The sequence below is a fragment of the Mustela erminea genome, chromosome 1 (genome assembly GCF_009829155.1).
Source record: "Mustela erminea isolate mMusErm1 chromosome 1, mMusErm1.Pri, whole genome shotgun sequence".
In the NCBI taxonomy this organism is placed as follows: Eukaryota; Metazoa; Chordata; class Mammalia; order Carnivora; family Mustelidae; genus Mustela; species Mustela erminea.
This window is the reverse complement of record NC_045614.1, coordinates 108,403,268-108,427,778: the sequence shown is the minus strand read 5'-3', so window position 1 is coordinate 108,427,778 and position 24,511 is coordinate 108,403,268. Positions and strand designations below refer to the sequence as shown.

The window sequence follows — 24,511 nt, the reverse complement described above, 5'->3', positions numbered from 1 at the left end:
AAGTATTCAGTTTTCAACATTAGATGTGATATTAGATGTAGGTTTTTTGAAGATACTCTTTATTGCCTTGAGGAGGTTCCCTTCTACTCTTAGTTTGCTAAGGCTTATATCATGAATGGATACTGAATTTTGTCAAATGTTCTTGGATCAATTGACATAATCATGTGGTTTTGGTTTCTTTAGATATTTCAAATACTGAATCCAGACTTGCATATCAGGGATAAACTCTATTTGATTTTGGGATATCTATACAGTTATTTTCTTATGCTGTCTATGGCAGAGTTTAGAATCAAAGTGATATTGTGTATCATAGAATGAATTGGTAGCTGTTTAGTCTTTAATTTTATGAAAGAGATTATATAGAATTGATGTTATTTATTTTTTAAATGTTCGATAGAATTCACCAGTGAGATCATCTGGAGCTTGGGAATTTCTTTTTTGTAAGGTTTCTAGCTTCAAATTTAATCTTTGAAAATAATTATAGGCCAATAAGATTGTTCTTTTCATTTTGGATGAGCTTTGATAGTTTGTGGGTTTTGAGATATTGGTACATTTAATTTAAATTGTGTAGTTTATGTGCCCAGATAATTTAGTATTCTCTACTAAATTTAGTATTCTAAATTTAGTATTCTAAATTTAGTATTCTAGTATTCTAGTATTCTAAATTTAGTTTATGTGCCCAGATAATTTAGTATTCTCTACTAAATTTAGAATACTACTTGCCCATACAATCAGTAGTGATGTACCCTCTTTCATTTCTGATATTAGTGATATGTATCTTTTTTCCCCTTCTTGGTTCACCTGGCTAGAGTTTTAACAATTTTTGTTGTTGTTGTTTTCAAAGAACTAACTTTTGACTTCTTTGTTTTTTCTCTTTTAAAATTTTTGATCTCTATTCTTTTCTTTTTGCTTGCTTGTTTTATTCTTTTCTTATTCTAGGTTCTTAAGGTAGAAGATTAGATTATTGACTTGAAATTTTTCTTTTCTAATATAAACCTTCTAATACTACAAATTATCCTCTAAGCACTATTTAACTGCATCCCACACATTTTGGTATGTTGTATTTTCATTTTTGTTCAGTTTAAAATATTTTCTAATAGTTGTCTGTTTTAACCCATCACTTATTTAGACACACAATTGGTCCTTGAACAGCCTAGGTTTGAATTGTGCAGATACACTTATACACAAATTTTTTTTCAATAAATGTTCTACAGTAATGTAAATGTATTTTCTCTTCTTTATGACTTTCTCAATAACATTTTCTTTTCTTTTTTTTTTTTTTTAAAGATTTTTTATTTATTTATTTGACAGACAGAGATCACAAGTAGGCAGAGGCAGGCAGAGAGAGGAGGAAGCAGGCTCCTGCTGAGCAGAGAGCCCGATGTGGGACTCGATCCCAGGACCCTGAGATCATGACCTGAGCCGAAGGCAGCGGCTTAACCCACTGAGCCACCCAGGCGCCCCTCAATAACATTTTCTTTTCTCTAGCTTACTTTATTGTAAGAATATACTATATAATACATATACAAAATATACATTAATTGACTTTTTATGTTATTGGTAAGGCTTCCAGTTAAAAGTAAGCTCTTAGTAGTTAAGTTTTGGGGAAACTAAAAGTTATGCATGGATTTTTAACTGTGTGAATGGTTGACACCCCTAATCCTGTCTTGTTCAAGGGTCAGCTGTAAATTCCTTAATTTCTAGGTGTTTGAATATTATCCTGCTATTCTTCTTTTATTTATTTCTAGTTTAATTCTATGGTTAGAGAATATATGTTCAATTATTTTAAACTTGTTTAAGGTTTGATTTACGGTACATGACATAGCTGATCTTGCTGAATGTCCTATATATACTTGAAAATAATATTCTATTATTTAATTTTGGAGTCCTCATATAATTGTTTTATCCATTCTACCCAGGTTTATTGCTGCATTCATTGAGAGAAAAAGAGTGGATTATGCTTATGATTATTATTTTAATCAGAATTAGAGTCTTCCATGTCACTTTGCTGACACTATTGATTACTGATAAATATTCTTTTCTGAAGTATTCTTCACAAGGGTCAATTTATGGTTCAAACACTGGATAAAAGATTGATGGTGAAAATAACTTTGATTTCTTAATAAATGCCATCTCTCCTTTTCTGTAAAATAAGATGATTAATAACTTATCCTATGCCCTTTAGAAGCTTGTTTGTCATCTTAGGTGAGCATACATACAAGATCTGCTCAAACTTTATTAATAAGTTAGAGAAGTAAGTTAGATACAGTTCCTGACTTTATCAGTAAGTTAGGACCTGTATGAGTCAGGGCTCAAGAAGGGAATTTGGCTGCAGGGCATGGAGATGACCATCTAAGGTGTGTGGTTTGGTGTTAATGACCAGGTTTTCAGTGGACAGATCAGAGCAAAGGACATCTGTCCACCAGGAATGAAGCGGGTGATAAGAGCATTGTGGTAACAGGAGGCTTATCCAGCTTGGGAAAAACTTACAAATTTCAGGGGACAAATTCAGGCTTTTGTAAGAGTGCTGAAAAGCACCAGGTTGAAGTTCAAAGCCTCAGCTAGGTTGGTGGGCTTCAGAGAGTGACTGGGATCGGGGTATGGGCTATGTGTGGAATCAGGAAACAGGGAGAGATCCAGCCCTGTGGCCTGGAGAAATGTGCAGAAGGAAGGCAAGTGTGATTCATAGGTAATTCCAGCCTTGGGGCAGCAGACCTAGTTTCAGCCTGTCACCTGTGGACTGGGTGAGAGAATCACTGGTCAGAGCTGATGCAGAGGTAAGGAGATCCTGAAGCTTATTAAACCTAGAGAATGCAGGCAACGGAATTATTCATAACCAGGAGTTACTGTTAAAGTGGTGACCACACATTAACAGTCATCATTAATATTATTGTGGATTTCATAGAAATGAGTGTATATTTGAAACTGTTTGCCAGGTAGTATAGACATCTGAGTTAATATATCAGGAAACAATGAAACTAAATATGAGAGAAGTACTCAGATCTAAGAGCGGACTATGAAAATGATTATATAGTAGGTATAATGGGTAGCGTGGAAAAGGCCGACTGGGAATTTATTTTTGTAAGTTGCAATCATCTGAAGCAAGGGCAGAATCTTTTAAACACCATGGCAATAATCTAAAGCTAGGTTGTAATTCAGACCATGAGAAACCGTGTGTTATTAGCAGGTTCCTTTGCTTTCTGACAGCTTCTCCATCTCTGAGAATATCCAGCACTCTCTCTCCCCAAGAAACAAGAACGAAAAATGTATGACTAGTCACAATAATAAAATTCTGAGGGAGAATTCAAGACGATGTTAAATGAACCAGCCAACCTCCTCCCACTAACCTTGGTACCTTTAGTCTGTCAAAACCAGCCTGCACAATCACATTTCCTTCTCAGTCTCCTTCATTCTAATTCATCGCAGGACAGGACTGACCCTGGATTTGTGTTTGCACACAGGTTATCTTTAGATTGGCTTTACCTTGATGACCTGACTTCTTGCTGCCTCTGACATAATCCAGTTACTCAGGGGAATATCAATTAAGGCCCTCAATCACACTAATTAGAATGTCTTCTAAGTGTTGCCCTAGGAATTCAGCAGCTTATAAATAGGCAAATTGGGAAAATCTAGAGGTGTGAGTTTTGTTTTGTTTTGTTTTTATAGCCGAAAGCAATTTAGGAGTTAGAGTGCTTTAGCATAGCTGAGTATTGGAGCTGAAGTTACTGTGCCCTGAATCTGCAATGAAATATCCAGTTGTTTTCCACTGACAATGGATTAATGCGGAATTATTAATTACTTTTATTAATGAGTTGGATGAGGACATAGGTGGCATGCTGATCAAGATTATAGATGACACAAAGCTAGGAATTAAACAATTATTTTGATGACAAGTTCAGGACACAAAATGATTTTAAGACAGAATATAGTCACAATCCATCCAACACATGCCCAGAAGAAATGATCTCCAGCAGGCACAATTCGATGCTCACATCAGTCTTCTAATCAGAAGCCTTCAGTGGTTCCCTATTTTCTGTTTAAATTAAATCCCAAGTCCTTTGCTATTCAGGGCCTTGCCATATTCTGATCCTAATACTCCCTGCCTTCCAAAAAGTCTTCTGTAGTTCTTTTTTGTTTGTTTGTTTGTTTTTACAATTTATTTTATTTTTAATTTATTTTTTTTCAATTTATTTATTTTCAGAAAAACAATATTCATTATTTTTTCACCACACCCAGTGCTCCATGCTATCCGTGCCCTCTATAATACCCACCACCTGGTACCCCAACCTCCCACCCCCCCACCACTTCAAACCCCTCAGATTGTTTTTCAGAGTCCATAGTCTCTCATGATTCACCCCCCCTTCCAATTTATCCCAACTCCCTTCTCCTCTCTAACACCACTTGTCCTCCATGCTATTTGTTATGCTCCACAAATAAGTGAAACCATATGATAATTGACTCTCTCTGCTTGACTTACTTCACTCAGCATAATCTCTTCCAGTCCCGTCCATGTTGCTACAAAAGTTGGGTATTCGTCCTTTCTGATTGAGGCATAATACTCCATAGTGTATATGGACCACATCTTCCTTATCCATTCGTCCATTGAAGGGCATCTTGGTTCTTTCCATAGTTTGGCAACCGTAGCCATTGCTGCTATAAACATTGGGGTACAGATGGCCCTTCTTTTCACGACATCTGTATCTTTGGGGTAAATACCCAGGAGTGCAATTGCAGGGTCATAGGGAAGCTCTATTTTTAATTTCTTGAGGAATCTCCACACTGTTCTCCAAAGAGGCTGCACCAACTTGCATTCCCACCAACAGTGTGAGAGGGTTCCCCTTTCTCCACATCCCCTCCAACACATGTTGTTTCCTGTTTTGTTAATTTTGGCCATTCTAACTGGTGTAAGGTGATATCTCAGTGTGGTTTTAATTTGAATCTCCCTGATGGCTAGTGATGATGAACATTTTTTCATGTGTCTGATAGCCATTTGTATGTCTTAATTGTAGTTCTTTTACTAATACCTTGTGCTTGAGCCAAACCGAATTATCTATGGATTATTTCCCTTTTATGTTCCATGCTTTGCCTATCTCTGAACATTATTCCCCCCAGAGTTTCTTTTCCCCACTTTCCTTCTGTTTCAATTCAGTTCTTGCTCAGTCAAAAGCTACTTCTTGTCCTTAGTCTTTTTTCATTGCTTTGGATGGAATAATCTCTTTCTCTTGCTGATCTTCAGTGATACTTATCTGTTCCTCTCTGTGTTTATCACTGTTTAGTTTGTATCGTCATTATTTTGGTACCCATTTTAAGTCTCTTCTAGTGCTTAGTGCTCTACCTTCTGTCTGAGAAATCTTTGCATGTCTTGTAGTGGCCCTGCATGTGTCTTCTTCATAGTTGACGATGATGAAATAGTTTATCTCCTCTCCTGGGGAGAATTGCCTTTAGAGGAGACTTTACATCTTGCTCACCAGAGGCCCCTGCAACTGTATCAAGGAGACATGTAAACAGAAAGTGCCTCACACATATTTAATTGAACAAATGAATGACTGATGAAAGAGTTCCTTAAGTTAACGGTGCAAGAATTGGAAGAAAAGGGTGGTGGTAAGAAAGAAACCTTTAATCTCTGGGATTAAAAATGGCTATTTAGGATATAATAAATTCACTTGTCACTTTTGAACAGTCATGCTAAAGAAGGAAGTACAATATGAACTACAGATTTGTGGTGATGTGTGGCCAAGAGAGGTGACCGCTTTTGGAAATGTGCATTGTCCTTTAAAGTGATCATACACTCTGGATTGCTTAGGCTGTACCAGTTTATACCTTTTGTTTCAGTGGCACTCTCTTACAGATGTCTCCTTTTAAGTGCTATTATCTGGCTACCCTATTTATCAAATACCTCTTTGACCTTTTCAGGATGGTGGGTCCCTTTGATAGTGAAACTTGTGCCATTGTGTTATGTTGGCCGGGGGGTATCAGTCTCATCTCTGGCACTTACTAGAGATGTGATCAGGACAATGACCAAGACGTCTGTAAGCACTCTTATGTGGCTGCTCTGTTCAAAATAGCAACAGTCTTGAATATAGAATTTTTCAGTAATATCCAGGTTTCAGCATTTATAACCCTATCAAGATTCTATCACGGGGAAGATATGTCTAGGGCAGTAGGGAAATAAATATCTCACAGAGTTGTTAAATCTCTAGGTCTTCTGTATTAGAGATCACACAACCAAATGTAAGGGCAGAGTTCTTGCTACTTGGCTGTTCTAGCTGGCTATCAGTAGAAAGGCTGAAGGTCACAAAAACTGGACTCCAGCTTCATCATTTGTCTCTTCCAGGGAGAAGAGGAGAGCGGGCACAGCAGAGAGTGAGGTTTAGATCTTCCCCTTTACTCCAAATTCCAAGTCTGGTGGACTGTAGACCAAGTCTGCATCCAGGATTTCTAGACCTTCTAGTCATCACTATGAAGGATAAGTGTCTGGATCATAAAATACTAACAGTTGGGAACAGACCACATGAATGCCAAGGAGGAAAAGAAGATCAAATTTATCTGCCAGAAATGTGACTCCTGGTGAAAAAAGTCAAGAGGAATATTTTCCTTAAGTAGGCAGTTGTAGTTGAATGATTAAGAGATAGTTCTGCAGCCAGAGTGCTGAAGCTTAATCATTATTCTCCTACTTTCTAGGCAAAAGATGTTGGTTATCTTATTTAAACTTGTCTCAGTTTCCTTATCTGTACTATGGGTGTTAAAAAAAATCTTATTGGTTGGTTCCTGCAATTAAATTAGTTAATATTGTAGACATGCTAGAACAGTTCCTCATCCATCCTTAGCTTGTGTATGTGGTAATTATTACTTAAGCTCTAAAGAGTGGTAAAGTACTCTCCCTTAACTTTGTATTTATGTTGACAGGATGGGACTCCTGTGGTGTGTGATGAGTCTCTACTTCTATGGGATCCTGCAAAGTGATGCCTCAGGTAAACGAATAACTTTTGACAATCTATTAAAATATGAATTATCTACAGGATAATGTGTCAAATTTTTCTGAAAAATGTGTTAAGACTACATAAGATTTATATCCGTTGTCTTCTATGGTACCACAGAATCATAGATGTGACACAATCATCAATTTTGGTGATGATACCTCTAGTCTTCAGGGGACAAAATGTACTTAGGGCAGTGGTCTGGTTTGTATAAATATAGGAATTTTCCATCACCTTCACATCCAAACGAACTAGAATCCTGCTTCTCTCCCTTTACCTCAGGTCCAATGGGAAAAGAAATGACAGTGATGGTAGAGCATGACTCTGTTTTCCAAACTTCAGCCAGTGGTAGAAGAGGCATTGAGGCTAATAGTCTATTAAGACCTTTTAAGAGCGAATGAATAACAATGATTTCTTGTCATACTGCTACAATCCAGGAGAAAAAGGACCTACAGTTACGTTCATCCCCCCACCCCCACCCTTTGGGTGTTGCCCCTTAAGAGAAATCAACCAAACCTTGAGTTTGAATTACCAAGCTCAGTCATCGGGTCTGGAGCATATGAAATCAGAGCCAGAAGGGATTTGAAAATTCATCTTTCCAGTACTCTTCTCATCTCCAGAATTACTGCTCAGGATCACTCTGTGGTAACTCTAACTAGTGATCATCTCATCGCAGTCCATATGTCTTTGGACTGACCAAGTTCTTAGAAAGTTTTTAGTATATATAATTGAAATCTATTTCTGTCATTTCCACATTTTTCTGGTTCAACTCCTTGAATTTCATAGAGGATACTCAGTCCAGTGGTTCTTTAATTTTAATTCAGGGAACCTAGATATCTTCATTTGAAAAGGCTCCTCATGTATAATTCCCCTGAAGACCACAGACAATACTTTAAATATCATAGCTTTAATTCCTCTTCTGCGTGAGAGGTCTTCAGAAATGTTAAAATAATGATCGCATAGCCATGACATTGTTTTCCAATATATTTCTTCAATCTTTCTTCACATGGTATGGATTGGAGCCCTTCTTATTCTGATTATCTTTCCTGGGTATGTGTTTCGATTTCTATACCACTGAAAGAATTTAATAGAAACCAAAAATAAGACTAAAAGGCATATAACTAGGACAGAATGCAGCTCAAAGCTGAGAGAAGTGGAGATAACTTCCAGCCTTGTTGACCCTTTTCTCATGGAAAGCATATTTCCTAATCTGGCTGATATTCAGCTGGGGTACGCTAGTACTAGTACACATACAGAGCTCCTGGCTATTTAAACCAGTGTCTGGCCTGCTTGATTGAGTATCCCATTTGACTGGTCAGTGGTGGTGATGTCCTGATTTTTAAATATGTTAAATAAGACCTCTGATTATTATTAGTTCTTATTTGATTCAGTTCAGTGCTTGAATATTATCTGCTTACAGAGGCCTTACTTAACTTAACCACTTTAACGAAAATAGCCCTCCCTATCACACCTCTCTGTATCTACCTATAGTTTCCTTCCTGACTCATCTCATCATTTCTCGACACCATGTTAACTTTCTCTTGTCTCCTCCTCCTCTGCTTTTCCTTCTCTCTGTTCTTTTCCTTCCCATCCTCCTCCTTTCCCTTTTTTTTCTCTCTTTCCCTCCTTCCCTTTCTCCTTTCATCCCTATTTCACTACTTGTAAATGGTCCAAGGTCAGGAACTTAGCCTCTTTGTTTTTTACCCAAATACTTGGAATAATGATTGGCACATAGACACATAGTAGGTATGCACTCTCTCTTTCTATCTGTACATTATAAATAGATGGATATATATATATATATATATATATCCATATATATGTGTATATTTGTGTATGTAAATATATGTATATATGCATACACACACACGCACACACACACACATATTATAAATGGATGGAAAAAAAGTCTTTTCACTTCCCCTTTGCCAAAATTGGCCAATTTTATAATGGGACTTGTTTGGATTAATGCCAGTAATTCATCAATGTAGTTTTATGTCCTCCTTACCTAGAAGGAGAAGGGAGAGGTGATCATGTTATTCTTGTTGAGACATGAGTGACATCCCAGAAGTTTCTGGGCTCTGGTGTCTCTCCAGCAGTCTTGGCAGTATTGCCTTTCTGAATGACCTTTACTGTAATCCATCTAAGGAGGTTCCCTACCCCCACCCCAAATGCAATTGGAAAGTGAGCTTTCTACCCAGGAACTGTGACTCATAATTCTGCCAGGGAAACTGACTTCTTGAATAAGATAAGTTCTCATACCAGTCCCATTGAGTCACCATGGGAGCAGGAAACATGTTGTAATCCCCTCAGCCCATCTGGCACATACTCATTTGCCTTCCTTATGAAAAGGTATATTGTGTCTGTGTCAGTGATGCACTTCCTAGTTGGAGGAAGAGGAACAAAAAGGAAGTGTTGTTGACAAAAATAAAAAGGACGACTAACTCTGGGCTACTAGGGGACGGAAGGGACCGCTGCGTATTCTGAAGGAATCAATGAACCTCTCGCACATCAAGGTATTACTTCTTACAATGATGTAGATGTTGGCAGACTTGTTGGCCTTTCATGAGGTTCTTCCTGGGCTTCAGGTACCCATATTAATGGAATCACAGATTGATGTGTAGAACAAAGAAGAAATAACCAGAAAACTCTAAAACAATGTACATGCATATGATATTAGTAGGAGTTTTGTCTGGTTGTTCTGGGCCTTTTTACATGGACCCTTTTCTTAAGGGAATGCTCACATTTAAGAAAGAGGCCATATGAACAAAAGAGCTTTAGTTTCATGCAGTTTTTTTTTTTAATTTATTTTTTAAAATTTTATATATATACATACATATGTGTATATATATATATGTGTATATATATATATAATTTTTTTGAGAGAGAAATAGCATGGGCATGAGTAGAGGTGGGGTGGGGGACAAAAAGAGGGAGAGGGAGAGAGAGAATCAAGCAGACTCCCCCATGGAGTGCAGAGCCCAATGTAGGGCTTGATCTCGTGACCCTAAGATTATGACCTGAGCCCAAATCAAGAGTTAGCTACTCAAACAACTGAGCTGCCCAGGGACCCCCATGCAGTGTGTTTTAAGTGCAGTGAACTTCACTTTAAGGCCCAGAATTCTGACTCTAGAACACAGTCTTTCTTGTAGCAGTACTGTGATTTCATTATTCATTCAGGAAAGTGGGAGCAACATTTCCATCTCAGGTGTCCATATACGCAAATACTTAAAAACAAGCATTTACTTTTAAGGAATTAAAGCTTGGATAATTATAAAGGAATTAAAGCTTGGATAATTATCACTATAATGTGATAGTTATGTGGTAATAATAAAACTTCCTTTGCTGAGAAAGCACTTTGCATTTTGCTTTTTCAATGTCATTTGACTCTCACACCCAAACTATAGTGTAGTCAGGCTGTTGTAACCCAATTTGGGGGAAAAGAAACTTAGAATCAGAGTAGTTAAGTGAATTACCCAAAGTCACACAGCTAATAAGTAATATAACTGTGAGTTCAACTAGTTCCTCCATTCTCAATATGCATGCTATTTTAGCTAAATATACTCCTCTTGGACTGCATTAGGATATATACATTTTTTTTTTTTTTTTTTAAAGATTAAGATCCAAGAGGTCACACGTTCTGCTAACTGTTAAGGAACCTCTCAGTAATAGATTTCTGTGCTTTTTAGATAAGAAGTATCTTCCCTCCCAACTCCCCTCCTTAGGTGGTTTCTTCAGGAGGAAAATCACTATAATGTAAGCTCAAAATTCAATATTCCCATTTTTGCTTGTTATGGTATTGAATATTTCCAATACTAAACTCAAAGTTCTGTTTTGCAAGAATTCTGAAAGCAAACTTGTCACACATTTCTCTTGTGGTGTGTTCCATTGCCAGCATGTTAGAAAGTTGAACTGTTAAAACTGCCTTTACCGTAGAAAGAAATATTTGCAACTTGTGATGCCAAGTCAGGGAGAGGGTGAGAATGATACAACATATAATATGGTGAATTAAAAAAAAATTACCACATCAAAATTATTTGTTACAGATACCACATTAAAAAGAGCAATGCATTTTCTTTCCCAAGTGCACACACACACACACACACACACACCTTTGAATATAGCTTTTTATTTCAAAGTCAACGAACAGTTGATAGTGTGCCAGGTGCGGGGCTAAGTTTTACACACATTATCATTAATGTCACAGAAGATGCTGGGGGCTGGGGCTGGGGTGATGAGTAGAGAGTCTTAAACACATTTTATAGTTCAGGAAAAGAAGAACCAGGGAGGTGACCCAAGATAACAGTGCTCATGGTGGCATGTCTGATAGAGCTAGGTTTTCAAGGCTACCTCAACTCCAAAAGAGAGCCCTTTTCTTTAAATGGTATTGCCTTCTTTTAGGACTTTGTTCTGCTAATAGCTGTTAGATCCCATGATTTCATTTCCATTAATTTTGAGGAATTTGCAGAGTGTAGAAATACTCTTTTGGCTTATTGAGAGTGAATAACACTATGTAAAACAAACAAATAAGTAAGTAAAAACACTGGTTTACCAAGAATCAAGAGTCATTGCTTGAGATTATGAGTGTTTGACTTTATAGGTATTTAATACATTCAAGAAGTCATTTAATCACCCATCAGTCACTATGACCTTACCTATAAACCCAACCAACCAATCAACAATAGCAAAGCTCTGGCCAATTTTGCTTTCTTGCTTTTTTATTAAAGAACATTCTGGTCATTATTATATATCGTGGACATATACTCTTCCTGCTATTTAATTAAGTGATTTCTAATGGCAAGTGTTTGTCTTACAATGATTTTACTTTAATCTAAAGATCGTGTGTTTGACAGTTTTATATTACAGAATCCAGGGCAAATAAGGGAAGGCTTTTTGGAAACATCTTCCAGTCAAGTCTGACAGAAAGAAGAGAAAATAAATATCAAGCAAAATGCCATGACAGAGCAGAGAATGTTATTGGCCTTGTAGGGAGGTACTGGAGAACACATCTCAGTCCAGGAACAATTGCTCTTTTCCAGGAGAAAATGCCTCTCTTATTTGGGAATGGAACAGAGCAGTGAGACTAAGGGATAGCGTGAGGGTATTTAGAAGCCAAGCTGGGAGGGCAGGGTGGGGACAGTTTATGGACGGCAGGAATCCCTCCAGGTAAAGAGGACATTTGTGTTGAATATATTTCAGATATAGTTGGCTAGCTCTTTTCTCTTATTTTATTTTGTCTTAACTTTCATAAGGGTTTATAATATTTCTGATGCTATGTTTTGGTTCTTTGGTTAGGACTCAATTTGTTGCCAGCCCTGGTGGCCTCATATTTTTTGAATATGCTTTTTGAAAAACTCCATACTTGGATGTACTTGTGACATTCAGTCCTGTCTCTGTTGCCCATGGCTGGTCATCCTGAACACACTTCGCTTCTATGCAATTTAGTCCAAACATTTTGAGAATGTCTGACGAATACAGTTTCATTTTATTCTTAGACCTAAAGGTCATTGGAATTATAACATTTCACCCTACTGTCCTTTAAATGCTGCCTCTTGGGAGCAGATATCTTCACTCTTTTTATTTTTCTTTTCTTTTCCTTTCTGTTCCCCTTCCTTCCTTCCTTCCTTCCTTCCTTCATTCCTTTCTCTCTCTCTCTCTCTCTCTCTTTCTTTCTTGAAACACACTGGTGCTTATTTTTTAAGTTAACTTATGCTTCCCAAGAGTGAATATTCTGTAACCTGATTGAAAAGAGGTTTGAGTAGCATGATTTATGGGTCTGATGCTGACTTTGCAAATACAAACTCTCCTGAATAGCTTCTTGTATCATAGTGATAATTATATGTTTAGAAAAATGACCTGATTCTCCCTTCACACGGCTGCGTTAGTTAAGAGAAACCAGGATCTTTGCATGGAATGTATTTTGTGTATAGGGTTACTGGTGACGGTGTCTGGTCTGGTTTTTGAGAATCTATTCAGGATTAAATCACCTTCATTTCCACGTTCCCTCCTCTCCCACCCCTACCCCCATCCCAGAACATTTGTTTCTGCCTTATTGAGATGAGCTTTATAAAACCAGACCACGGTCTTGATGACCAGTGACTTAGTCTTGGGCCAGTTCTCATTTTTATTTCACTGTTTTAAAAATGTCTTTTCTCCTTAGCTGAGTAGCTTTAGGGAGGGGGGAAAAAATATATATATATATATAAATAAAATCTTCACTTTCAAGGTAAAAACACAATGATTGTCTCATTTTTAAATCCACTAAGGGCTGGTGTCTCTCATTATTTATTTTTGAGGGACAAAGAGAAAATGGATCCATTTTACAAATAATCTGGGAACCTCAGTCAATAACCTCAAGTACCTGTTATTGAAATCTATAAAAGCTGATATAGAGAATTGCCTTCTTTTGTCTTGCTCTCTTTTAGAGACAATAGGAACATGATAATACAAGATGGCTGAGAAGATGAGAGAAAACAGATCAAATAATCACACCCTCAATAATCTAGACTTGGCTGAGCTGTGTTTTCATGAGTTTTATTTCTCTTTCTGCTGTCAGAATCAAAACTCATGTTATAGCTATACATTAGTGAGAAAGAAATACCACTTTCCTACAGTGTTTGTAGAGTCTGGACTAATGATAATTTAAGTCTCTTTGTTCAGCAGCCCATTGTTTTGTTTTGTTTCGTTTCCTTTTGAGATATTCTCATATTTTTTTGAACTGCTCCTTGAAGTAGGCAGGAGTACGCACTTTGATATGTACATCAAGGTACTGATGTTTGCATTTTCCCGTAACTTATGTAACAGAATGTTGTGGTCCCTTTAAAGTTTGGTCTTACTGTGTCAGCAAGAGGGAACAAGTGAAAAGTATTTGCCAACTGTGCTTCCCAGTGGAACTTGTGGGTCCGCACCATAAATGTAGATACTCAAAAGGAAAAGAACAGAGAGTGAATACTTCAGTCCCTAATGGCTTTTCTATGTAAATATAATTCTTTCTTAATATTGTATTGTGAGTTTTGATATTCTAATTACTTAAACTTGCATACAAGTGCAACCATAGCTGGAATATAGGACTGCATTATTGTTAAAGCAAACACAGATATACAAATTATTGTTCCTAAGTGGATCTCAACCATTATTAACCATTATTTACTATAGCTTTGTTTGTCCTTTTTTACTTTGGGGAGAAACCCTTAATCATTTGCTGTGGACTTGTTTGCTGTTTAAACACATTATTCCTAATAGTTTAAATTGATGTGGCTGTGTTAACTTTGTTCTCTAGATCCTTTAGGAGTTCAGACTGCCCCCAAAAGTTGCTTGATGAACTAATTTTTGCTTTTCAGAGAGAAAGCATTAATTTTATCCTCATATTTTTTAATTTGCTTTGAACTTTTTGATCTGTCTGGTCCCCTGGAGAAAACTGAATTTCTCTTATGCAAGACTTTTGACATCTATGCCTTTTCTTCCCTTTTACTGTCTACTCAAGGTAAAGGATGATGAAGAGAAGGAGCAGGGATGGGGAGAGAAAAGGAAGGAAAGGGAGGGAGAGAATAGATCAGACAGACATATAGATAGAGACAGAAAGACCGAGAGAAAGGAGAGAGAGGGAGAAAGGGAGAGGAGGAGGAACAGGAGGAGGAGAAAGAGTTAGAGATACAAAGAGAGAGAGAGATACAGATTTAGGCTTCCCACAGAGGGCCTCGCTGGATTTGATACAATCTAGGTATATACTTTCTTTCAGATTACTAAAAAAGTCCATTTTTTAGTACCACTCTTAAGTACTCTCCCTTCCCCGCTGAACTTTATATTAGATAGTATTCTTTTTGAATGTTTCATTTTTTTCCTAGATTTTTAAAATTGTTTTCACATTTTTACTCTTTCTCTCCTTCCTAATGTGTTAAATGATGAGAGCAAATAGAAGCCTTAAATATTATAGAGATGTCCTTAAATCTAGTCCCCTCCAGGCATGAGAGCCATCAACATATCCAGGGATAATGTTTTGTCAACCACATATTTTGCACAATACTTTTATTCTGACGGAAGTGTATAGCAGACACGGTGAGAGCGAAGAGCTGTACATAGCCTTCATGATAATGAAGAGGAGACAGCAGTCAGGAATGAATGACTCTGTATCCCCCTTTGCACTCTGCATTCATAAAGTGTAAGGCAGAAACAATCTGCTGTTGTTTGCACTTGACACTGAGCCGTAACACGTCTTTTCTCGTAGCAGTATATTGCTTGAGGCTCAGTAGCATCCCAGCTTGTATTCAGGTTTCAGGAGGAAGGTGTGGCTTGGGAGAATAATGAAATCATGAAGATTATGACTAGAAGAGTTAGTAAGTGAAAGTGTTGGAGGAGTCACTCCCACTGCATGCAGTTTTCTTAGTGAGATACGTAGTGAGGGGCTATCGGGAAGAACTTGAAGCAGGGTCTGTGTTCCTGTTTTCTTTATTAGAGCAAAGTCTTAGATATCTCACCTTTATTACTCCAAATATCCTGTTATTAAAAGGGTTGTTTCTCTCATCTACAATGCAGTGATAATTGATGACAATAATAATAGTCATGAAGCATTACACACTGTTGAATTTTTTTAATCACTAAAGGAAGACCATGTTAAGCTAAGCCTGGCGTTAAATCTCTTTTATTCTAATTCTCTGTAAATTGGTAATAACTATATAGTGGAGAGTGTTTGTGTGTAATAGAAGAGGAGGAAGGTGAGGGAAAGAGCATTAATTGAACCAGGGAATGATTGCAGATATATAATATTACATACATTTTTATGAACAGCCCCATTAGATAGAGATAGGAATTGTCTTTTCTTTACCAGTAAGGAACTCCAGATTCAGAAAAGTGAATTTAAAAAGTTAACTTAATAACTTACTATAGCTATTAGGTGGGACAGCTTGTATATCTGTTTTTTTTTTAAGATTTTATTTATTTATTTGACAGACAAAGATCACAAGTAGGCAGAGAGGCAGGCAGAGAGAGAGGGGGAAGCAGGCTCCCCGCTGAGCAGAGAACCCGATGAGGGGCTTGATCCCAGGACCCTGAGATCATGACCTGAGCCAAAGACAGAGGCTTTAACCCACTGAGCCACACAGGCGCCCCCAACTTGTATACCTGTTTGACTTTAAAACGCATGCACGCTCTTTCTGTTATAACATGTTACCACTGAATTCTTTACAATTAAAACTCTTGGCTTTCAAAATATGCCACCTACAGCTGTCTTTCACTAGTTGATGATATGGAACACACACATTTAAAAAGAAACATTCAACCAATTTAAAAAAATCAGACATAGGATGTGATTTTTCATGTTGCATATACTATTTTAAATTGATTTGATCCAAGGTTCCTGAAACATAACACAGTGTCCTTCCATTGCGTATGTTCAGATTATATACATGTTCCTAAGGTTATAAAAATGTTTCTAAAGGAAAGAGAGCAGTTCTAAATAAGACTGCAGATGGACAAAGGAATGGTGGTTCAGTGCAGATGCAGTGGATTTGAGTGGAGCGGGAGGCCATTACCTTTAATACGCTGCAAGATTGCTTTGGCTCTATTCATTTGGCTTCCCATGTGGCTAACTCAGAGAGACTAACTGTAGCTCCCTATCTTTTCCTTTTTACCCAACTACAGCAGCTCTGTCCTTCCTCCTAGGTGTTGAGGGACTTAGTAAGTGATGTTTGCATGTGGCTCCAAGAGTTTTTTGGTACCCAGCTGTATAAAGCTCTAGAAAATTCTTCTCAGTCTAAAAATAACAATTTTTTTCTTTTCCTGCTAGGTTTTGGCAGTGATTGGGTGTGAATTTTGAAATTTGTTGATGGTTTCACTCCAAGTTCCATTTTATTCCTGATGGAGCTGGAATGTTTTACCTTTTTCAGAAACTGTCACATGTGTGTGTGTGTGTGTGTGTGTGTACACAAAACAGCCAGAATAATTGCCACCTAGATTCAACAAATGTGCAGAAGATTGGGCTGGGGGCATTATCACCAATCCATACATAGATATGTTATTTCACTCACTGTAAACTCTACAGAATTGAATGCCTGATTTTTTTTTTTTCAGGTTTAATGCACAAATCCTCTTCAGTCTCAGGGAAATCAATATTTTCCATATGTTAGTTATCTGTGTTGAAACATGCAATACTTTAATCATAGGAGGATGGTAAGCACTCCCCTCTTCATTTGAGAATGCACCTTTGTGATTTAAAAGGAACAAATCACAGTTCTATATAACCTCCCCACTTAGCAAAGCTGGTTTTTCATGATTTGATGTGAAACCTAGCACAGTAGATGTTTCCTGGGCGCCTGTTATGGGCAAAGTTTTGTAGCACAGGGAATGTAAACGTGAGTAAGACACTTGGCATTCATTCATTCATAGTGTATGGATATGTGCTCGATGCTGTGCTTGCCTATACTTATTTGTAAAGAAGACAGAAATAATCTCTGCTTTCATGGAGCTTACAGTCTTGGCAAGAGTGTGGGAGAAAAGAAAATAAATAAATAAACACAATAAAAAAAAAAAAAACCTCTTCTTTGAAGATTATCTGTAGGGCATTCCATTGATGGAAAGTAAGAGGATGGAACTCCCTTTGTTGGGTGATGAGGGAATATCCATTTGAGTGGATGATGTTCTCTTGGAAGGATGAGAAAGAACCACTCTGCAAAGCAAAGAGAAGGCAGTGCGGTGGTGCCTGTGAAGACCCTAAGCTCTGAGGATCCTGATGCCAGTTGTTGCTGCAGTGGCAAGAACTCAGGAGAAAGGGACATGGGCTGTGGAGGAAAGCAGAGGCAGGATCCAGTGCATATTAAGGGTGCCATTACATTTTCCTTGGCTGCAACAAAGTCATTGAAAGGATTTGAGCTGGTCCCTGACATCATCTAGTTTTCACATGTTCATGCTAGCTGTTTGTGGGAAATAGATTGGAGGTTTCAGTGTCTCTCAGTATGGTGGACAAGGTTTCCTGAACAAGGCTTCTGCTGTAAAGCAACTAGAAATACTGCATTTAAAAATAAATGTCTTTTAAATTGAATTGCTGAGTTAGTAAGAAATCCTCAGAGGACAAAATTGAAGTGAAACCGGGAATCCAGAAAAGAAAGGAAGCCAGCTCTGCAGCTGGCAGCTGCCCAAGGTAGCATCCAGAATTAGGGGGAAAAGATATATTTAAATGCTAGAACATTTGGATAATTTATTTAAAGATAAAGTTGCATTCTTACCTTTTGCCTAACCCCAAAGAAATCTCAGTTGAATGAAATATTTAAATGTGAAAAATGAATTAAATCCTAAAAGTACTAGAAGAAAATGTATGCAAACTTTTTCATAATGTTGAAGTAGAGAATGACTTTCCAGGTTTATCATCAAAGGTAGGGACCATTAAAGAATTGATATATTTGACTACATAAAGATTGACACAGTTAGTATAGCATTAAAATATTTTAAGTTAAAGGACAAATGAAAAATTGGAAAATATGGGATGTGGCAAAGTTAAAGTGTGTGTTTTGCACACACACCAAAAAAATCCTTCCGATGTAAAGGTGACTCTATGAAAATTGAGCAAAGATTTTTAACTTGCAGTTCAGGCAATTCAAAAAAAGGTAAAAGCAAATTGATCATAGTGAAAAGCTCAAGATCATGAGTAAGAAGATAGGTGCAAATTAAATCAATAGTTAGGTATCATCTTTCACCCATTACCTTGGCAATGGCTGAAGAGAACAAATCCTACATAGCACTGGTCAGGACATGGTGATCTAACGACCAAATGTAGTGTTTGTACACCCTGTGGGTGAGAGTGTAGTTGGAACAGGCATTGTAGAGGGCACTGTGGCTATTTGTTCCAAAGACACCAGAGTGCCTCCCGTTAGTCTTGTAATGAGCTGTCCACACATACATGCTAAGGAAATAATCAGAGAAGTCCATCAAGATGTATTCACAAGTTCATTTTTCATAAGTTGTTAAAGTGGGTAATATTGTAAACACTGTCAAAATATCCATTGGTAGAGGAAGCTTAAATGCTTTGTTCTATCGGTAATGCAGGAAAACCATTGAGACGTTAAAAGCATACTTTTGTATTTATTAATATGGAAGTTGGTTTATAATAGACATTTTCTGCTTAAAAACCGGTACCATACAGCAGGACTCGTCTGCAAACTTTAAAAACAGTGGCAGCAGGATCACACCAGCCTCTCATGAGAGGCTGTTCAGTGTTCAGGAATTGTGTGAGCCTGTTGGTAAATTGTGGGTCGTTTGAAAATGAACATAGTGAGAGTATTTGCCCCATGGAAGTTGATAAACAAACTGTACAAAGCAGGTTTTTTCCACCCCGCAGCTGGTTTACTGCACAACACCATGGGCATGTGTGTATGTAGTGTGTGCATATGTGTAGAAAACCTCCAGTAAAATATACCCAAATCTTATTAGTGATTATTTTTAAAAAGTGGAATTAAGTTTGAATTTATTTCCACCCTTTTAAAATAATTTTATGTATATCTGAATATATTACAATCAATTATATTTATAATTACAAATAAAGGGTAACTTAATTTTTGGAAGAAAGAATGAAGACCTAAACCATTGGCATTCTTGGGATGGTAAACAAGGAACAATAGCAAGGTACTGTTGGTTAATAAGCTCTTTGTTTCTATCTGTAAATAACATTGTTAATAACTTTACTAGAGCAGTGGTGATTTCAATATTCATGAAATGACCTTGGTAGACTACTAAATTTGGAGACTGGTAAGGGGGAAGAGATATTACTTTTGAATTTCTGCATTATAACTATGGCTGATATTTGTGTTATGTAATTTCAAGAAAGTAAACATTTAGCCACCCAAATTGTTGGAAGTTGAAATCAATTGAGTCCCCATGTCTCTGCTTCAAAGTTTGCTTATGCTCGATACCCAGTGCCCCAAAATACTCATGAACAATAATTTTTGCCAAGTTTGTCAGCTCATTTAAACATTTCTGTTGATTACAGGCAGTTTTCTGTTTTTGTTTTGATTCTGGGTTTTTTTTTTTTTTTTTTAAGTTATCAGTGCTACAGAATGTACTCAGCCAGGTGTCAATATTTCAACATCTGTGGACATGATTACAAATGTGTTAAACAAATGAATGTGTCTTCTTCCACCGGTCAGCTGTCCTTCATTTCTCCATCAGTAAACCTATGTAGTTTTAGGCTTACAATATGTGCCAGGTGCAGTTCACATTGTATCAACTTAGCATGATAGTGGTGAATGCAATTACATAGTATTTTATAGTTTTAAAAAATGCTTACATTATTGGTAATCAGAATAGCCATAAAAAGGGTATCATATTTCTGTTTCACATATAAGGAAGCAGAGACTTGGAGAAGTTAGAAGACTTAGCCATAGCCATGCAGACAGTAGACAGAAGAATCAGGACTCCAGACCTTGTTGTCAGTCCCAAATCCATTATTCTTTTCCCTGGCAGACATAGAGGTTCTCAACCCTTTCACTGCTAAGGACGTGATTTATTTCAAATTTTTTCTAGATTCCATGTTTGAAAGCAATAGAAACCATTCTTGTTAGCCTTGCTATCACTGTATCTTAAACCTAAATTAAGAACATATTCATCGGGCGCTTGGGTGGCTCAGTGGGTTAAGCCGCTGCCTTCGGCTCGGGTCATGATCTCGGGGTCCTGGGATCGAGTCCTGCATCGGGCTCCCTGCTCAGCAGAGAGCCTGCTTCCCTCTCTCTCTCTCTGCCTGCCTCTCTGCCTACTTGTGATCTCTCTCTGTCAAATAAATAAATAAAATCTTTAAAAAAAAAAAAAAAAAAAAGAACATATTCATCATCCAAGAAAGAAACTTTATCCATTGGTTGCCAGTCTCCATCTCTTCTCCTGGTTTCCCTCAGCCTCAGGCAACCACTAGTCTCCTTTCTGTCTCTATAGATCTGCCTACTCTGGCCATTTCATAGAAATGGAATTATATGTGGATTTTTGTAACTGTCTTAGCATAATATCTTCACTTAAGTTTTTAAAATACATCCATGCTGTAGCATGTATCAGTACTTCCTTACTTTTCATTGATGAGTAATATTCCATCATTTATCCACTCATCATTGATGGACATTTGGGTTATTTTCATGTTTTGTCTATTATAAATAGACAAATGCTGTGAACATTTGTCTATAAGTTTTTGTATGGGTATGTATTTCATTTCTCTTGAGTATATACCTAGAAGGGGAATTGCTGAGTCATAGGGTAATTCTGTTTAACATTTTGAAATACTGCCAAAATGTCTTCCATTGTAAAAGCCTTTTTAAAGTTTTGAATAGCAGATGAGTTTCAGGTTGGGTGCAATACTTCAGCCACTTTTAGGAATGGCTTCTTAAGATAAAACACATTACATCAAAAAAGATCATGGTCAATTCCCAAGACTTAGCCCATTACTTAGCCCATTACTCTCTGATCCAGGAGAGGAATATCTGAGTATTTTCTTTTTTGTCAGTGTAATGAATTTAAATCTCATTGCTATGGGAGTTCAGAAAATGTCCCGCGTCAGAAATGCCCTGAATAATTCACAATATATGATGCAGAGGAAAAAAAAAAAAAAAAAAAGACTCCAGTCAGATCTTGGCTTCATGTGATTCTTTGTCCTTATCTATAAAATGAAAATGATAATATCACAAAGCTATTGTGGAGATACAATGAGATAACATATTTCAAAGGTTTTTTTGTTTTTGTTTTTGTTTTTTTTTGTAATCAGCAAAGCAAGTAAGTAAGCAGAAACTCAGTTGATGAACTTTAAATCTGACAACACTTGGCATATGGGTAAGCACCAATATTTTCTCTGTATTGAGAGATTAGGATTGAGACTTTTACATTCGAAGGTAGGTGTTTACCCCCAAGAATACAACTTCCAAAGCAATTAAACCCTTGCCCAGAAGGGCTTTAATTTTCTCCATATGTTTCTTTACTTATCAATCTTCTAAGAATGCAAAGGCAAATAGTAACATATTCTTCAAAACCAATTGCTTGAAAATTACGCTATGGTACCATGATTCTCTGCCACTTATTTTGGCCTTGATGACTCTAAATCAGCTGAGATTTGTATTGTTTTTAATTTATATTTTTCAATATAATTGCAAAAGAAAATGCATTCACTTATTGAGCAGGGATTTATTGAGATACTTTGATGAGCCAGGCGTTTGCTAAGCATTACGATAAAATGGTGAACAAATAGGTCCTGTTCCTATCTTTATGTGATTTACAATCTCCTGTATCTTAGTCTAAATGTCTTAGGGTTGGGGGCCTGGGTGGCTCAGTAGGTTAAAGCCTCTGCCTTTGGATCAGGTCATGATCCCAGGGACCTGGGATCGAGCCCCACATCGGGCTCTCTGCTCCACGGGGAGCCTGCTTCTTCCTCTCTCTCTCTCTGCCTGCCTCTCTGCCTACTTGTGATCTCTGTCAAATAAATAAATAAAATCTTTAAAAAAAATTAAAAAAATAAATGTCTTAGGGTCTCTGTTATTGACCATGACCTATGGATGGCACCATCTCTGTGCTTACTTTAAAAGTGAAAAATAATATACTCTGGTTTCTCTTCAGAATAGAGCAGAGGTTGAATTTGGACTTTAAAAAGTATAAATAAGAAATAACACAAAGGACATTAAATGGCTTGATATTGTGGTTTAGCTGTGTTGCTACTTTGTTGGGTAACCTTGGATAAGTTAACCTTTCTGAATCTGTGTTTCCTCATCTGTAAAATTGTCTAGCTCCTTCTGAGTCTAACCTTCCAGGATTCCATAATTGCTATTGTAAATCTGAGGTTCAAGAGCTTCTGAACCAAGTTGCCTTTTTTTTTTTTTTTTTTTTGCACTTTTCATCACTCCATCTTAGATCTTTCCTGTGGCTTTGTCCACTTCTAACTACCATCCTTGTCTAAGCCTTGACTTTTCTGTAATAGCTTCATAACTGGCTATTCCTCCTGTACTCTTGTTCCCTATAACTCTTTCTTCCTATGGCAACCAATTTATAATGTTAAATTAAATAATCTATCTCCTCTGATGGAAATTGTGGAAGTGTTTCCCATTATTCTGAGAATAAAATTTCAATTCCTTACAGTGGCCTATATGGCTCCATATGTTTGGGTCCATACCTACTGATTCAACCTCTTTGTGTTTCGTTTTCTTGATCTTGGCAATGAAGTTTTCTGAGATACTTTCAGACATTCACAGAGAGCGTTCCCCTTCTACTCTAAGGCTATCACACTCTCCCCTCAACTTTGTCCCTCACATCCTACAGCACTCTGTACGAAAGCTGCTTCTTCAGAGAGATACAGAACTCCCTGTTATATATTCTTTCATGTTACCCTGCACTTCTTTTTCATTGAACCTGTTATAATAGCATCTAACTTATTAACTGTGTAATTATTTACTTATTTACTTACTTACTTAGTTAATTTGTTATTTAATTTCTGTCTTCTTCCCTGGAATGAAAGCTCTGTATCTTTAGTGCCTGGTAGAATACTTTACACTTACCAAGTGCTCAGTAAATGCTCGGTGAATGAATGAATTGATGTAGTAATTGGCTAAAATTCTAGTCTTTACATCAGCTATGAGGTCATTTGCATGGGAGACCATAATGCGTAGATCAGGAAGTTGGAGGAAGCATTGACTTTTATTTCTCTGCAGTTATTGGTCTCTGATTTCATTACAGTGGCCTTCCTCATTGCACCTGATTTGAAACAAATATCCACCAAACCATGTGAGCCAGACACCGTGTTGTGTCGTCAGGATGCTAACCTTTGAGTTCACAGTCTAGCAGGAGATCAGCCATAACTCCAGATAATAATTCTGCAAGGTGGGAAGTAGTTTTACAAGAGATAGCCAGCCATATCTAGAGAGGTAGAGACCAAATGGGCCCGGGGGGGATCTGTGTGATTGAACTTCTTGGAAAGGGTTGGGAAAAGGCACTGGAATGGGTCCATAAGCGAATTCTTGCCTCCCACCAGTCCTTGCAAATAAAGCAAAATCTCTGATCAAGCAGCTGGAATTATTTAGATCCATTTTTATTCTACACTACTCTGGACCTTTTAGAATTTTTTTTTTTAATTTTCTCTTTTATTTACATACAGTATAATTCAGTTTTTAGTGTGAAGAGTCTCTGAATTGGGGCAAATGCATACAGCGGCATAAAAGCTGCTATACTTAAGATACAAAAAAACTCCATTGTGCCCCCAAATTTCTCTCATGCTTCTGCTGTACAGTCAACCTTCCCTGACCTCAAGCTCCTAGCAGTCACTGATCTGTTTTATGTTCCTATAATCATGCTTTATCTGGAATGTCATTTATTGTGTTTTTAAAAGATTTTATTTATCTATTTGAGAGAGAGAGACAAAGCAAGAGAGAGAGAGAGCACACACAAGTGATGGGGGGTGGGAAGGACAGAGGGAGAGGTAAGGGAGAAGGAGACTCCCCTCCAAGCAGGGAGCTTGGTGTCGGGCCCAGTCTCAGGCCCTGAGATCATGTCCTGATCCGAAGGTAGACACTTAACTGACTGAGCCACCGAGGCAC

At 37.4% G+C, this 24,511-nt stretch overlaps 1 protein-coding gene across 8 annotated transcripts in view; it reads left to right on the top strand.

Moving 5' to 3' along the window:
- Positions 1 to 24,511, top strand: part of IL1RAP (interleukin 1 receptor accessory protein) — a 134,040-nt gene that overhangs the window by 41,191 nt on the left and 68,338 nt on the right. For all 8 annotated transcript variants that reach the window (XR_004284350.1, XR_004284352.1, XR_004284353.1 and 5 more), the window contains exon 2: positions 6,907 to 6,971. Coding sequence is in view for 3 of the 8 variants with exons in the window: in XM_032337905.1 (XP_032193796.1) it covers positions 6,908 to 6,971 (64 nt within the window). In the remaining 5 variants the exon portion in view is untranslated. The remainder of the gene's footprint in view (positions 1 to 6,906; positions 6,972 to 24,511) is intronic.